The sequence below is a fragment of the Pinus tabuliformis genome, chromosome 2_1 (assembly GCF_031772625.1).
Source record: "Pinus tabuliformis cultivar Carrire ecotype Pingquan chromosome 2_1, CPIR1, whole genome shotgun sequence".
In the NCBI taxonomy this organism is placed as follows: Eukaryota; Viridiplantae; Streptophyta; class Pinopsida; order Pinales; family Pinaceae; genus Pinus; species Pinus tabuliformis.
In genome coordinates this window covers 738564749-738582582 of record NC_142299.1, presented here as the reverse complement: position 1 = coordinate 738582582, position 17834 = coordinate 738564749, and the positions used below count along the sequence as shown (strand labels likewise).

General features: G+C 39.4%; 1 protein-coding gene across 1 annotated transcript in view; it reads right to left on the bottom strand.

Moving 5' to 3' along the window:
* Window positions 1-491: 491 nt before the first annotated feature.
* The window catches only part of LOC149202700 (isoaspartyl peptidase/L-asparaginase 1-like), a 99593-nt gene continuing 82250 nt past the window's right edge, over window positions 492-17834 (bottom strand). Inside the window, exon 4 of the mRNA XM_089403211.1 lies at window positions 492-1146. Coding sequence (XP_089259337.1) covers window positions 712-1146 — 435 coding nt within the window. The 3' untranslated portion in view covers window positions 492-711. The remainder of the gene's footprint in view (window positions 1147-17834) is intronic.

Below are 17834 nucleotides of genomic sequence, written 5' to 3'. Positions count from 1 at the left end.
CAAAATGCTTCCACAAGGACTAGTTATAATACCTCTTTAGTACATATCCAGGGAACAAATACAGTATGCAACTTCATAGGCACTGAAAGAAATCATCTCCAGATGCAGAATTAAAGTATAACCCTCGAATGCCAATTACTGATTTAGTTAAATTCAGAATTTAGAAGAAAAAAAAAACAACAACAACATTCTCCTAGTAAATTCTTCAAAAGAGACAAATAATTAATTAAAAAAAATGTCATGTAAGAGTTTTATCATGCATATAAAATTATTATTAAAAAAATGTGATGTAAGAGCTTCATCCTGCTTCATAAAGATGAACAAATACAATATTAGAGCATGTAAATGGGGCTTCAGTGCCCATTTTGAGAACTTAAATTTAAAAATCTAGATATTTTGACAAACAAAGAGAAAACTTCATCGAAGAAAAATTAATAAAGGAACAAACATGGAAATGATTACAAAACATCGACAGAGACTCAATGTGGATATATACTTCGAAACAAGATGTATGCTCTAATTTTGAAATCCTCAGAACAAATTGTGTATACTGCCAAGCCAGATTTTTAAATATTCATATTACTCATGATGTCAAAGCGAATCAAGACAATTATTAAACATGATAAAGCAAAAGCATACCACATAACAATCCCAAGAAACGTTGGTAGCTATCTTAAGTATAAATGAATATACTACAAGGAGAGTACAGCATCATGCCAATATTCCCACTTCAGAGAAACCATCCTCTGTAGCGCAAGCCCTAAACATACCACTGGTATTAAAAGGCATGACAACTTCTCCATTGCATGATACCGCAACAAGACCACAAGTTCCTTTCTCCATATGTCCTATAACATAATTAGCTGCTTCCTTGAGAGAAAATCCTTTGTACTCCATTAGTGCAGCTACATCTCGTGCCACAGTAGCTCGTATTATATATTCTCCTCTACCTGTAGCAGAGACAGCACATAAATGGTTCGCGTAGTTACCTGCACCTACAACTGGAGTGTCTCCAATTCGACCCACCATCTTGTTCACCAGGCCACCTGTAGAAGTAGCTGCTACACAATTTCCTAGATTGTCAACTACCACACATCCAACCGTCTCTTGATGGCAAATACTTTCTGTTGGTGTGGAAAAGTCAACCTGTTCAAATAAAATCATCATAGGAACTGATAAAAATATTCGGAGCACACACTGTCAAAGTTTTCCATGTGCACGATATAGGAGTTCATAGACTGAATGAAATACAACCTATCGGTGCGGAGAAAGCCTACTCAAGGATTGACATCAAAGGAGTATGTTTAGTGGTTCACGTTTTGACATGATTAGAAATTGATGTGATTGAAAGTCAAATGGCTCTAAGGGAGCAACATATACTTGGATCACACTCTGCTATTGTTATAATCTGTAAACAAAATGAGAAATATTGATGCTTGCAACAAAATAGCATAGACCTTGATAGCTGTGTGATAAGTACACTGGCACATATCATGAATTATATGGAATAATACCAAGAAACTATTATGTTTTTTCTTTCCATGAATTGGCAGATCATGGAGGGTTGATGTACCACAAAGGAATCCACTGGATTTGTACCAGTGACCTGATGAGGACTAAACAACATACTGACCAATTGACCTACAGCATGAGGCAAAAAACTATGATCTTATAGGAAAATTTCTCTGTTAACAAACAATTCCTGTCAATTTGTTTATTTTTATTGTATATAGTGTCTTTTCTAGATATTATTGCCCAAATTTGAGATTTTCTAGCACCTTTTATAGCTAGACGGTCTAATTCCAGGTTTTAGATAGTCAATTTGTACCTTTTTGCACCTACACAAATAGTATTCAATCTATATATATATATATATATTGTATTCTTACCCTTTTAAAGGATTGGTATAAATGATTTCAGAAGCACTTACATCATAATTTGTTTCTGCATTCTTTCCCTTTCAAGGGATTGGTATAGATGATTTCACAGTCAAATGTTTATTAAATTCTTGGATAAATGCTGTGTATAAGACCATCCCTGGTATATTGTCATTTTAAAAGCTAAGACAAGATATATAGATATGATGTGGTAATTGTCTTTATGCACTAGTGTTCAATGTAGCAATGTTTTTATATGTGTCCATGACACCACAAGCTGCCAATGAAAAGAGACATACAGTGATAAAGCCAAAAAAGTGAAACTTTAGTGAGAGACATACAGTGATAAAGCCAAAAAAGTGAAACTTTAGTGAGAAAAATAATCCAAGAGAAAGTGCACTAGATACGGAACCCAATAACAAGAGAGCTCTACACTTTATGGGGACCTTAGGAAAATCACTATACTAGAGATCAATAGATCACATGATGACAAATTGCAAATGAGAGAGTTGAGTATATACTATATATACAAAATTCAAGAGGTAAGGCACTTTCACCAATAGGGGTTATGAGTCTACATGTACAAGTCAGCCTTGGCAACCCTAAAAATACTGAATGATACAATATAGGGTTGTTTGCAGCCAAAAGTGAAGCTTCAACCATTTTCAACATCCCCCCTTAAGCTAAATAGGGGACACAAAGAAAATTGATGAACGCAAATGAGTGGGTTTATAATAAATACACAACTTAATATAGATATTCATGGATAATAATGAGAGTGTGAATATAAATACCAACTCAATATAAGGTTGATCATGGGCACGGCTGAAAAAGACAGTGGGTGTATAAACCTGGTGGGTAACCACATATGAGAAATCTGTTCTCCTATCTTGTATAGCCAGCCAGCCAGCAGCCATACGCATTGCTCAGTTATGATGATACGCCACATTCCTCTGCCATTTGCACCAGTGAAACACCTCTGACCATTTGGCATTCCTCTTGAAGGAAGGTGGGTCACCACTCAACAGGTACTTAACCATTTTGCAATCAAGTGCTTTTACTGAATGCTTTGGAAATTCTAACATGGATAAAGGGGTGATTGATCTAGATGATTGATCGAACATGACTGTAAGCTTGTTCTCTCACCTTGCCAGGGGAGTTAATCTTTGGCCCTAGCCCAATGGATCCTCCTCTAAGGCCTTAGGGTTATAGTACGAGCACTACTTGGGAAACTTGGATTGAAGTAGCATGTCCATGACCATTCCATACTTATCACTCTTCACCATTGCCTTGATTTCACATCCATCCTTTAGGTTTGTTGTCATTGGTTCATAGGGATTGGCACTCTCAAATCCACATCCTTGAGTTAGGGCCAAAAAACTATGCCCTAGAGGTTGATCCAGCTAAAAGAAAGGTAAAAGCATAAAATGGCCACAATAAAAGAAAAAGAAAAGTTAAAATGCAAAAGATGGTTGGGACACTAATTAGCGCATGGGGCAAAGGCTAGCATGAGCTCTACCCCTCTCATTAGCCATCACCCGATTCCTTAGCACTAGATGCTCCATCACATAATAAAGGAACCCTTGCATGTCCCAACCCTAATAAGTGAGAAGCCGACTCATCATTAGGTGATAAATAAAGGTTGTATTGTTAACAACAAACTTGGACACTTAAGTTATGCTCCTCATCAAAGCATTATCATAAACAAGTGAAAGATGTACTAGAGGGGTGGAAAAAGTAAGCCGAGCAAAGGCGTAACTCATACCTCCATGATTTTTGCCTCCATGCATATATACACTCAGGATGATGGACCTCCATCAACTGGTCCCGTGACCATGGCACCTAGCCATGAAGCATTTTCCCTCCATTGCCACCACTATCACAAACACCTATGAATTGAAGTGTTGACCTTGGATATGTCACATCCCCTTGGGGGCTAGAAGCAACTAATAAGTTGACCATCTAGCCACCCCTAATAAAGTAGCAAACACTTTTAAGGGACTTGTTCTAGTTAGATATTTGAAGGTGATCAAGGTTTGAAGTCTTACTATGCCCTTAACAATTAATTACGGTCCAATATGATGCATCTATGGTCATTGTCTCTAATGAATGGTAACTTTCACTTGAGTTTGAGATGGTTTTCCTAGGTGGTCCTCCACAAATCAGCAGAGGCCTTGAGGGCACACACTCCATGCTTGCACTCCACATGAAGTTCAGATCATAGTTATTGAAATTTGGTAGCATCGGGAGGTAATTTTCACATGGCTTTTGTGTTAGTTGTGTGAGAATAATTAAAAGGCACAAGAAATATTTAAATTTAATTATAAGTTGGCCTAAGTTGTCAAGTCAGCTCAGGTCAGCCAGCAAGGCCAAGAGACATACCCCTTGTGGTTTCATGCCCCTTGGAAAAGTATAAATACAAGGAGTGATGGATTCTCCTTGATTGATGTTTGAAATTGATCAAGGAAGTCGTGGACCTGCAACTAGGGAAACAGGGGTTTTGGAGGGATCCTTTCTATGGTGATAAGGGTCTTGATTGGTTATTGTATTTGTTGTTTGCAAGTGGGAGAGCTAGAAGAGATCTAGTTGTAGGCTGAAGGAGGCTGCAAGGAAAGGAAGGTCAACCGAGTGACAATTTGAGGTCTAAGGAGGTGGTCGCAGGCTTGTCCAAACTAGTTGCAGGCAAGAAGAGAAGGTTGCAACCAGGAGAGGATGGTCGTAGGCTTGTAACATAACCGCAGGAAAGGAAGGAAGGATGGAAGGCTAAAGGAGCAAGTTGTTGGCTAAGAAAAGGAGGACGAGGGTCTGAAGAGGAAGGTCGAGGTCTAGTAAAGGCTACAAGAAGTTGGTCGAGGGCTAGGAAAGGGAGCCAAAGGCTTAAGGGAGCAGGGCGAGGTCTAAACAGTGTTACAATAAGGCTGCCAAAGGGTTAGCAGTGGAAGAAAAAGGAGGTTGAGGGCTTAACGAGATAGCCTCAGCTATTAAGGATGACCAAAGGCTTAAAGGAGTAAGCTTGGGCACAATTAAGAGAAGTATGTGATGCTTGGAAGACCACAGCAAGGATTTTTTGTGGTCAAGATAGCTACAACAATGTGTTAGGGAAAATGAGAGCTGAAAGAACTCAGCCTTAGCCCTAGGTGTTTTGGTCAAAGGGTTTCACCTGGATTTGGGCATTTGCTAGGTGATTATAAAGGGCCATTATCGCTAGTATGAGAGCCCTAGAATTTCATATTAAAGGAATTATAAGAAATTGGATTTTATCAATTAAATCACTGGGTATTGTGCACGATCTAATTGCTGGTGTGTTTTTGGTTGTGTAAAAATTGTTTTAAGTTAAGCATTTCAATGTGTTTGTGTTTTCAATTAAAACATAGACTAGACCTGGGGTCCATGGAATTCTAACAAACTGCACTTCCAAAGAGTAGTGATGACCTTGCAGATGTAGCATTGCCCCTCCATAATAAAGCGTTGGGCACTTCGATGATTCCAATAGTTCGTTGACACCTTTAGGCACCCCAAAATGTTGAGTTTTGAGGTATGTCTAATTGTTCTTTGGATTTCCATTGTTGTGAACATTGTGCATATGGGAAGCAGAATCGGGTGAGTTTCCCCTCAGGTGCTAAGAGGGCGAAAGGGATATTAGAGCTTGTGCACAGTGATGTGTTTGGACTTGTTTCGATTCCATCTCTAGGTAAGTCTGTTTACTATGTCTCATTTATAGATGACTTCTCGAGGAATACATATTTCCTCAGGAAGAAATCTGAAGTCTTTGATAGGTTTAAAGAATTTAAGGCTATGGTGGAAAATCAGACAGAGAAGACGATTAAGGTGTTGAGGACAGATAATGGTGGAAAGTTTTGCAAGAAAGAATTTGAAGAGTTTTCTAAGAAGTGTGGTATAGCACGACAGAAGACTACTCCATACACACCTCCACAAAATGGAGTTACCAGAAAGAATGAACGGGACATGGATAGCAAAGGAAAAAAGCATGCTCAGTGGCGTTGGATTAGGGAAGGAATTTTGGGCAAAGGCAATGAATATTGCATGTTCCCTGGTTAACAGATCACCTTCATCAGCGTTGAAGAATAAGACTCCACATTGTTGAGAAATCTAGGGCATCGAGTATTAGGTGATTTCTCTTCCATTAGTAACTGCTTGTGAGTGCTTTTTACAACTTTAGATTAGGATCTTATTTTCTTAAGTTATTAGTGTTCTTCTTCATCAAACAACTACCAATGCATGAACATAAGTAGACAAGAGACATAGAATGTAGGCTATGAGCCAAAGCCAAAACCTCTCATTCTTTGAGAGGAAAACCAAAACAAATTCTTCTTATAGAGATTCCAATTGACGAATACCAAGACCAAGACCCTTGACCTATTAGCCACTCCAAGACCAAGACACTAGTTCTCTTGACTGTCTTCTGCTCTTTTCTTCTTCTTGACTCCTTTTCCGCTTCGACCTTCTTAGCATCGAGACATAGTTACCATCGAGACAAAGTTACCACCAAGACAAAGATGGAGACCCTCTTTCTCGGTTCCTTTTATTGCACTTAAGCTTCAGATTTTTTATTGTATAAGATCACTTGAGGTCATTGTACCGAATCTTGTGGTCACTTGTAATGACACGGAACTTCTCCTTCTACAATGAGACCAAAACTGAATACACAATCCTTTGTGGTAGCACCAAGACTTCTTCCTGAGCTAGTACCGAGACCTTTTTCCTGGGATAACACTGATATCTTTTCTTTAAGATAGCACCAAGACCTTTATTGAGATTCCACCAAGATTGTATCACTGTGGTGAGACTTAATCAATGTGTGTAGACTGCAAACTCTTGTTGTAGTAGCACCGAAGATAAGATCACCTATCCGAGTTCCTTTTCCGAAATGCTTGTCACTGTAATTGATATCCGAACTTGTTTCTTTACTTGTCACTGTAACTGTGAACCGAATTTCAGATAGATCTGAACTTATTGATTGTCGAAATGCGAGGACCCCATCCACATATATATAGTGGTTGTCCCATACAAATAAGCCAACATGAGTGTTCGAACAAGTGTGTCTCCATTAGGTGAAGTCGACATGAGTACTTCACTTTATCTTGAGGCTGACTTGAAGAGGAGTAACTAGTGCTTGTTTTGGAGGGCTTCTTGACAATTCTATAGACTCATATACATTTGTAACATGCCCAAGAAGGGTATGACATTGACTCCTTTTGACAAATCCTAAAGGCTCACAATGGGAGCCATCTAAAAATAAAATCTCTTGCTCATGAAACCCATGAAGCAAGCATTACAATAATAATTTTATTTTTCTTCTTTACATCATTTACAAAAATCATAATTACATGTCATTATGAAGACCGAACCTAGTTACACTTTTCAACACACATGAGGTATGCACTGGTAAGAAACCCTCTCTTTCACATCTAAGGGTATTTGGGTGTGATGCATATATACACGTTCCAAAGGAGAAAAGAACCAATTTGGATAGTAAATCTGAAAGGCACATCTTTATTGGGTATAAGGATGGTTTAAAAGGTTATAAGCTTTGGAACCCAGAAACAAAGTTGGTTGTGTACAATCAAGATGTTGTGTTTAGAGACGTGAAAGATGTTATTAAACACAAAGTCCTACCAAAGGAACCGTAGAAAATAGAGTTTGAGCTGAAGGAGAAAGAATCAAACTCTACAGCAGAACAAGAATCAGAAGAAGAAGAGTTGCACATTCCAATTTTGAGGAGATCAATTCAATAGAGAAAGAAGCCAGAGAGGTATAATCCATTTGCTTTCAGTTCAATTTTTTCTTTATCTACTACTCATGATAATCCTAGAACTATCCAAGAGGTAGTGGATTCAGAGGATGGAAAACTCTGGAAGGAGGCCATGGTTGAAGAAATGGCATCTTTGGAAAAAAATGAGGCTTGGGATCTAGTGGAGTTGCTGGTTGGAAGGAAACCCATTGGTAGCAAATGGGTGTTTAAGAAGAAGATGAATGCGGAAGGCAAGGTGGAGAAATGCAAAGCTCAGTCGGTAGAAAAAGGTTATTCCTAGGTGTTGGTAATTTATTTTGGTGATATTTTTTCTGTTGTTGCCAAGTTAGCTTATATTAGGTCACCTTTCTCTGTTGTTACTGCTTTTGGTTTTGAGATAGAACAGATGGATGTGAAGACAACATTTCTTCATAGGGATCTGGAAGAAAAGATCTACATGAAGAAGCTAGAAGTCTTTGCGGTGAAGGGTAAGAAAGAATTGGTATGCAAATTAAAAATAAAAAATAAAAAATTGTATGGGTTAAAACAATCACCAAAGATGTGGTATCAGAAATTTGATACATATATATAGGGATTTGGCTTCACAAGAAGCAAAGCGGATCACTATGTGTATTTTAAATTAACTGGTGACCGTGTTATTTATTTGGTCTTGTATGTGGATGATATATTGTTGATTGGAAATGACAAAGAAATTATCCAGGATTTGAAGACCCAATTGTCCTCCAAATTCAACATTAAGGATCTTGGTGCTGCAAACTATATTTTAGGCATGGAAATTAAACGAAATCAGGAAAAGAGGAAGCTTTGGTTAAACCAGGGAAAGTATGTCAAGACAATATTGCAAAAGTTTAATATGCAGGATAGTAAACTGGTCAAGGTTCCTATTTTTGTAGGTGTAAAATTATTTTGTTGAACAGTGTCCCAAGGCACAAGAAGAGGAAGAGGACATGTGTAGTGACCCAACTTGAGTTACTGATTATTAGCTTGCTTACGAGACGTGTGTATGATAGCTACATACACATGCATCGCAGGTATTGCCCTAGTATACATACTAATTTAATTATATATATGTCTATGTAAGAAAATGAATTAGTTTTTAAAAGTATTAATTAATACGTTATTTATTAAGTAGTACAATAAAATATATTAATTTATTTTATTAATAAAATTTGATGTAAATAATAAATAATTATTATTACAATGGACAAGATTTATTTTACTTCATAAATCTTTGGACAATTCATGATAAGGTACTTAAAAGAAAATACTCCTCTCGAAGTCGATTGAGATGATAAAGTTAAAATCTCACTTAATGTATAATGACCAACTCAAGTAAAATATCTTAATGGATAAGGTTAAATCTTAAGATTAATTGGAGGAAAGGAAGGTGGGGTTTCTTGGGAGGGAAGAACCTTCCCTCCATTAAAAAAAAAAAAAAAAAAAAATCGAAAGGAGAAGGGGAGGAAAAATCAATTTTTTGGGGAAAACAAAGGATGGCCTTCACCTATGAAATATAGTGCAGAGGGGGAAATATAGAGGATGGTGATAGAAGATCAATCTATTTGAGGGATGAGCCAAGGGCTCGATGTTGAATTGAAAATTGGGAAATTTTGAGCGGTTCTTGGAAGTTTGGGCACGGGAGCCAGTGGATTTCCATTTCAAAGTCCTCTAGATCTGGGAACCACAGAGGTTGATCCCAGATAGGCAAGGAGGAATCGGTTGGTTGGTAACGGAACCAGAAAACTTAGAGTAATGTGACTGACACCAGATGGGAGAACCAGGTACGCAAATGCATTTAATTTGATAGAATTTTACAAGAAATTTGTCCATCTTGTTAAATTTTTATAACAGTCCTTACATTTGGCATTTACAAGAAATCTATCAACCTTGTTGAATTTTAATATCAGTCCTTACAACATGTCACGTGTTCCATATGCGAGTGCAGTTGGTAACCTAATGTATGCAATGGTTTGCACCAAACCAAACATTGCACATGCAATGGGAGTACTAAGTAGGTTTATGTCAAAACCAGGGAAGGATCATAGGACAGCAGTGAAGTGGGTTTTCAGGTATTTGCACGGCACTAGTGATTATGGTCTGTGCTGCCAAGGAAGACCAAGATTGGATAGAGTTTTGGACATTCATGGCTTTGTTGATGCAGACTGGGTTGGAGGCCATGGTTGAAGAAATGGCATCTTTGGACAAAAATGAGGCTTGGGATCTAGTGGAGTTGTTGGTTGGAAGGAAACCCATTGGTAGCAAATGGGTGTTTAAGAAGAAGATGAATGCAAAAGGCAAGGTGGAGAAATGCAAAGCTCAGTTGGTAGCAAAAGGTTATTCCTAGGTGTCGGTAATTGATTTTGGTGATATTTTTTTTCTTGTTGCCAAGGTAGCTTCTATTAGGTCACTTTTATCTGTTGTTACTGCTTTTGGTTTTGAGATAGAACAGATGGATGTGAAGACAACATTTCTTCACAGGGATCTGGAAGAAGAGATCTACATGAAGCAACGAGAAGACTTTGCGGTGAAGGGTTAGAAAGAATTGGTATGAAGGTTAAAAAAAACAAATGTATGGGTTAAAACAATCACCAAGGATGTGGTATCAGAAATTTGATACATATATATGGGGACTTGGCTTCACAAGAAGCAAAGCGGATCACTGTGTGTATTTTAAATTAATTGGTGACTGTGTTATTTATTTGGTCTTGTATGTGGATGACATGTTGATTGGAAATAACAAAGAAATTATCCAGGACTTGAAGACTCAGTTGTCCTCCAAATTCGACATGAAAGATTTTGGTGCTGCAAACTATATTTTGGGCATGGAAATTAAACAAAATCGGGAAAAGAGGAAGCTTTGGTTAAATTAGGGAAAGTATGTCGAAACAATATTGCAGAGGTTTAATATGCAAGATAGTAAACCGGTCAAGGTTCCTATTTTTGTAGGTGTAAAATTATATGTTGAACAGTGTCCCTAGACACAAGAAGAGGAAGAGAACATGTCACGTGTTCCATATGCGAGTGCAATTGGTAGCCTGATGTATGCAATGGTTTGCACCAGACCAAACATTACACATGCAATGGGAGTACTGAGCAAGTTTATGTCAAAACCAGGGAAGGATCATTGGACAACAGTGAAGTGGGTTTTCAGGTATTTGCATGGCACTAGCGATTATAGTCTGTGCTACCAAGGAAGACCAAGATTGGAGAAAGTTTTGGACATTCATGGCTTTGTTGATGTAGACTGGGTTGGAGATCTAGATCGGAGAAGATCTACAAGTGGGTATGTGTTTAACCTATTTAGAGGAGCAGTCAGTTGGATGAGCAAGAGACAGATTGTAGTGGCACTTTCAACTAGTGAAGCACCACCCGCATAAGATCCGCGAGTACCCGCGGGTCTTGGCGTGTTCTATAGTGAGCAGGGTCCCTCGCATTGAACCCGCGCTTAAGACCCTTACTCGGCCAAACTCGCATTAAACTCGTGTACTTGTATAAGACCTGCGGGTTTGGCATAAGACTTGCATCAGACCCCTATAAGACTCGTTGAACCTCAAATTGCAATTATTTTTTATTTTTCTTTTCTTTTTTGGAAATGAGGTGGAGGAAAAGGGAAATTGGAGGCAAGAAAATGCTTTATAAGCACCTCTCTCCCTTCCATTTGTCATTCACTTGTCATTTGAGTGTTTGGCTCATTTCTATGAGTGTTGAGTGACTCCATTACACAGTGAAGGAGCTCTTGGAGGAGACTAAAGGAGGCTTCATCAGATCAGACCCAACTTCAAGTAGGCTTCAGGAACCTCATTTGAATGTTTTCCATGTAAATTTTTTTTAATTTTTTGCATTCAATTTTTTTTTGGTTTTCAATTTTTTTTTTAATTTGCAATCTTTTTTGCGCTGAGGAGACACTGCCTCCTCAGCCTGCAGTGCCCTGTAGCTGAGTTTGTCAGCCACAAAGGGCCACTGTGTGGTTGAGAAACTCGGCCACAGGGCCCTGCAGGCTAAGGAGGGCTCACAAAACAAGTGCAACCAAAGGATACAAATCCAATTTTATTGAATACTATTGATTTAGAATCCGATTGGGTTGTGGAGGAGGAGTTCCCTAATTTGAGTTGGTTGATGAAGAGAATAAGGATCTCTCTAGTTTGCCATCTCAAATGGAGACTCCAAATACACCTGTCGCACAATTGCTTCAGCCTTTCGATGTTAGCATTAGCTCCACGAGGGCTTATTGTAGGTGTGGTCGTTCATGAGTGATGAGACTCAAGATTGTTATGAGACAATCATTTATCATTTATGACATATGTATTTAAATTTTGAACTTGCTCACATTTTTTATTTTAATTATGGAATCATGATTCCTTTTCTTATTCAGTATCTAAATGTTTTGCTTACAACAATCGAATATGTTATGTTGTACTTTTATAGATATGAGATGATGTTATAAATTATTGCATATATTGTGGTTTGTATAACTTATAAGGATTGGAATTGTCATTAGTTTCTTTTTTGTGCTTAGAATTTACCATATTTTAAGGTTTTTTTGCATTTTGACGAGTCTTATATGAGTTGTATATGGGTCGTTCCCGCATCTTATATGAGTAGACGAGTCAATAGTCAGACGAGTCTTATACGAATATGAGTTGTGCAACATTGCTTTCAACTACAAAGGTTGAATACATGGAAATCACTCATGCAAGCAAGGAAGCAGTTTGGTTGCAGAGATTGTGTTCAAGTAAGGGGTTGGTACAGCAAGCTATAAGGATAGACTGTGACAACCAAAGTGAAATTTTCTTAGCAAAGAACCCTTTATATCATTTGAAGACAAAACACCTTGATGTTTAGTATCACTTTGTGAGGGATATGGTTGAAGACAAAAAGGTCTTGTTGGTAAAGGTGGACACTTTGAAGAATGTTACAGATGCATTGACAAAGTCTGTGAGCACTGAGAAGTTTTCTTGGTGTAGAGAAACAATGGGCATTGCAACACTGGACCAATGAATAAGATCTTTTGTGATCCCCTGGGTGGAAAGAAAACAAGTGGGAGAATGTTGGGTGTGTTGTACCCTTTCCACGTGTCATGGGGTCCAAGGCAACGCCCCTGATTTTTTATGCGGACCCAAAGATGGTGGGCAGACCTACCCATGGTTTTGTGCATGGTTTTTGCACATGGTTTTGGGCATGATGGTTTTCTTCACATGGTATTTTGTAGATCTAGTCAAGGGAACTACGGTTATGTTCCAATCCAGGATTAGTGTATGGGGTTTATGAATGCTTCAGCATGTATATATATGTATTGTAACATTGAAAGGAATATAATGAAAAATCAATCTGGTATTACTGGTTTTGGGACCCAAGGTAAAATCTTTGTGTATATTTGTTTTAAGTTCTTGCCATTGTATATTTTTTCTGTTTTAAGACTTCATGTGCAGGGAATTTCTGTACAGGGTTAAAACCTACAATTTTCCCTAAAAGGGCATGACGTCGTTAGAGAGGAGTTTGAACCCACACATGTGGGCCTTTAGTGGCTTATATATTGTATTGAGCTAGTGGGTTGGCTTGTAACCCATTTTCTTCATGTACACTCGAAATTAAACTTGTCATAGATCTTTTAAGCTAATTAATGAGTGATTTACCTCATATAAATAGAGTATGACACAATTGTATCATTTCATTAGCACTCATGGATTTAGACTTGTGTGAACTCGTTATTAGTGAGGAAGCGATCTTTTTGGAGCTATTGTTATTGGAGATTTATTTTCGTATGGGAGATGTCTTTCTAGATTTGAAAGAAGGTTATTTCATGGAAGAACTGTAAGTTTAATTGCTATTGTTTTTATGTAATTAATTATTGCGAGGGTTTTTCTTGTGCCATGTCTAAATGCATATTATTTATGGAAAATCTTGGTTGATTGTTGCATGTTAAATTTATCTTCCTTGAAATCCATAGGGGACCTCCTAGAGAGCTTCTCCTATTTAATTTCTCCCCTCACAAAAAAGATAGTTAGGGTTTGTACAAGTGAAAACTAGGCTTTCCTCCTTACACCAAGCAATAATTCATTATCTCTTAAATTTACCCCTTAGGACTCCATCACACAAGTAGGAATAGGCATTGGGAATCCTTGGTGTTGGTTAAAAATCTCTAAAACTTAAATATTTCCCCCTTCTCTTATTTTCTAAGTCCTTCAAGGCAAGCTGTTAGGGCTACTTTGCAGGATAAAATCAATATGGGCATCCTTGGATGAACGTTGCAGCTAAATAGGCTTGGATTAACCTTGTTGAGCCATATCACTCAAAATCTAGCATTTTACATGGTTAAATTTTCCTAGAAGGGTTAATGTCATCCTCTCTAAGTAATTTGTGCCCTAGAAAAACCCTAACCCTAGCTAGGGCTTCAACTTAGGGCTTAATTTGAGGGTTTGCTTCTACCTTTGTTGATTATATTATTTCCAAACCCTTTCTTTGGTGTGTGTATGCCTAGAAATTCCTTTATTGATATACATCTTAAAATCCTAGGTCACGCGTGCCTCTTTTTGGACTTGGTATATGATGTTGTGATATTCCCACTTAGCAAATATTGCTAAGTGAGAATACAATTTTGCTCAATTTTGACATTTTTGGTTTTCAACTTAAGGAAAGTGAGTTGGAGGACCCTACTTGCAATTTTTGGCTAAGGAAGGCTCAAACATAGGGGAAGAGAGGCAATTCGAACTCTGAGTAGATGGTGGGGGTCACCCCAAAGGGAAATACGCACCCCTTAGAAAATTCACATTTTGGAGGGAGAAAGCCAAGAGGGGGTCGATGCATGGGACCCACATGGAGAAAAGGAAGCTCAAGGATAAATAGGAGAAGCATGCATCATTTTGGGGCTTTTGAACCTTTTGACAAACAAACTTCCCTAGCATGCTTGAGTTGCTGAGCCAAGTCTGCAAGTGTTGTTCAGCACACGAGATTTCTGAGGGAAAATATCAACTCTTGCTTCGGTGGACTTAGAGTGCCGCCCTAGGGGAGCCATTGTTGCATTGTGGAGTTGTTCCAAAGGTACTTCTACAGGTTAATTCATGGCATTCTAGAGCAGATTGGGTGCAAAGAGGGACCACGAATTACTGAAGGGAGTGAGCTACAAAGTAGCATCATTTCCGAGAATTTAGGGGCAATTTCCCTTAGAGTTTAACAGCTATTTTGCAGGGGTTTATCTGGTGGTTGGAGGGGCTACACTACAAGTCGAAATTTCTTCATCTGGGCTAGCACAGAAGTGACTGGACTGGGTTTGTGCCATGACTTGTGAGGGCCACTTGTTCTGAGGGCTCATTCTGGGGTTTTGGAGTTCAGTTGGCTTGGAGGCATAAGGATAATTTTGGAAGAGGGTTACTCAACATTTTGTAGGAATTGGGAAGTAAAATTTCCTGGAGGGTCAAATTACCCAGCTAGTTGAGGAGCACGCTATAATTGATGTGAATTTTGGAGATTGGAATCAAGCCCAACCCTTTCTGGGTCTTTGTGGGTTTCTCGAGGAGAGGCCAAGGCTAGTTTCTCAGATTTTTTTGAGCACTCTAGAAGGGCCAAACAACAACTTCTTTCCAGCCAACAATTGCAAATTTCCATGACCAACATAGAAATTCAAGGGGAAGTGCTTCTTCGCATCCAGGAACACAATTTCTCACCTGGGGTTGTCAAGCTTGCTTTAGCAAGCCCAGGTGCACACATTCCATTCAGATTTGTACTTTCCTCTTACATATAATAAAATGGCTCATATCTGTACAGTTTTTGGCTAAATTTGTGGGTACTCATCTATGTTGGATTTTATGTGTTGCATGTGGAATTTTTGTTGTGTTTATCACTGTATTTCCTAGTAGGAATATTACAGTGGTATCAAAGCCATTATCATGGCTCAGCCTGTGGGAAACCCTTCAGTCTATGACACCAAAGGACAAACAAAATATCACATACAGGGGACAGAGGTACATAAGCAAGGAAACAGATTACCATTGATCCAAAAACCCTTGAGCAAGAGGTTGAGAAGCCAGACATGGGGGATAATCAGAATGACAAACAGAAAAAAAAGAGGAGGAATTTGCTCGAAGCCTCTTGAAGGCTATCAACGATTTGTCCAAGGGCATTAATGAGTTGAGACAGCAGAACAGTAGTAATAACAAGGGTAAGGGCATCCAAGGAGACATCCATTTGGGAGAGGGTTTAGGTACCTCACACCATCAGGCCACCAACCCACATAACACACCTCACATCTATAGCGCACCACCTGGGTTGACTATCCCCACGTTTCTAGCATCCGGTGTTAGAGGGCAACAAGACCAGGGGGATATGCCCATGGGAAACTACTTTTTGGAGTACTAGTCATATGGGCCCGATTTTAGAGATGCCATCACTTTCAAAGATTTCTACCAGCTCAAGGGTAACTACAAGAACAAGGGACTCAATGGGGAAGCTTACATGCATGGCATTGATTTGCAATGCATGGTGGGAAGGTTATTCTTTCCAACTTTTGATGGCTCTCCTAAGAGCTCAGCAAGGGCATGGGTTGAGAATTTGGATGTTTATTTTCAGCTCAACCAAATGACAGAGATGGAGGTAATCAAGATTGCCACTTTGCACTTGGAGGGAGAGGCTCATAATCGGTGGTTCCACGGATTGGCTACCTTGGGCATGCAGGTATCACTACCTATGAGGAGTTCACATGGAGGGTGTTGGAACGTTTTGAAAGGAGACTTTGAGGAGCACTTTGGAGAGCTGACACGGCTCAAGCAGATCGGGAGTGTTGATATACATCTCTGAGTTTCTGAGGTTATCCATGATGGTGCTAGATTTGTCAGAGGCCAGGAGAGTTTTCTTGTTTGTGGATGGATTAGCAAAGCCACTGAGGGGCTTGGTCAAATCCAACAGGCCCACCACTTTGCAAGATGTAGTAGGCAGAGCCTGAGATTTGTAGGATGTGCTTCCTAGGACCAGAGCGTAGCTACCCACCAGAACCATATTCCAGCAGAGGGGCAGAGACACTAGGCCTACACCACACCGAGATATTCAGGGGCGAGGACAGTTGGATGATGAGGCCCGGAGAAACCTCCATAGGAGGAAGTTGTGCTTCACTTGCTAGGAGCCATGGGCACCAAGGCACAGGTGTACCAAGGGTAAGGCACACTTCATAGAGGTGTTTTCTAATAGTGAGCCAGAGGATGACACAGAGGAGATAGGCGTTGGTGATGATGAGCCAGAGGTAACAGGAGAAGGAGGTGGAGGCCCACCACCCCCACCAAGAGGAGCTCCTTTCTTGCCTGCAGTAGGAGTTATCACTTCACTTCGGGGAGTGTCGAAGTACCTTACTATGAGGATCAGGGGCACGGTGCAGGGACAATGTGTTTTGGTGCTAGTAGACAATGGGGCAACCCATAATTTCGTAGATGCCCAGATGGTGGACAAGAGAGGCATATGCATAGAGTCCTTTGAGCACTTCTCCGTATTGGTGTCGAGAGACCATACCATGCAGTGAACTAGATACGTTCCCGAGATGACAGTGGTGATGGGGAACTACTCGATGAAGGACCATTTCTTTGTGTTTGACGTTTCAGACACCAATTTGGTGCTTGGTGTTCAGTGGCTCTACTCTCTTAGGCATGTTACTACTGATTGGAAGAAATTGGAGATGGAGTTCACAAGCCCAAACGGGAAGTTGGTCTTGTTGAGAGGCATGCATTCATATCCCCCACAGACAGTGTCAGCACACAGGATGGAGGCAAACTTGAGACATGGGCCTATAGCGTGGGTTGTGGAGCTCATGATATCTGATGCAGGGGGGAAGTCCAAACCTATGTCACAGGGTTCGGCGAACTTGAAGGTTCAAGTTCGAAATTCGGCGAACCTGAAAAAAATTTGAAATTCGCTCAGGTTCAATTCGAACCTAAAGTCGAACCTGAACGAACTCGAACCTGAATGAACTACAACGAACCTGAACGAACTTCAACGAACCTGAACACGAAGTTAAACGAATTTGTTAAGGTTCGATTTACAGTTCGCTGGTTTTTTTTATTAGGCACGTGATTATCTTTGCACACAGTAAATTATATGTTCACAACATTCTGATTTGTGTTCCATATGTTTTTAGATCAGTGCTAAAATGTATTATGTAACTTGTAAGTCCACCGTTAGGTTAGGGTTAATATTTGTTAAAATGT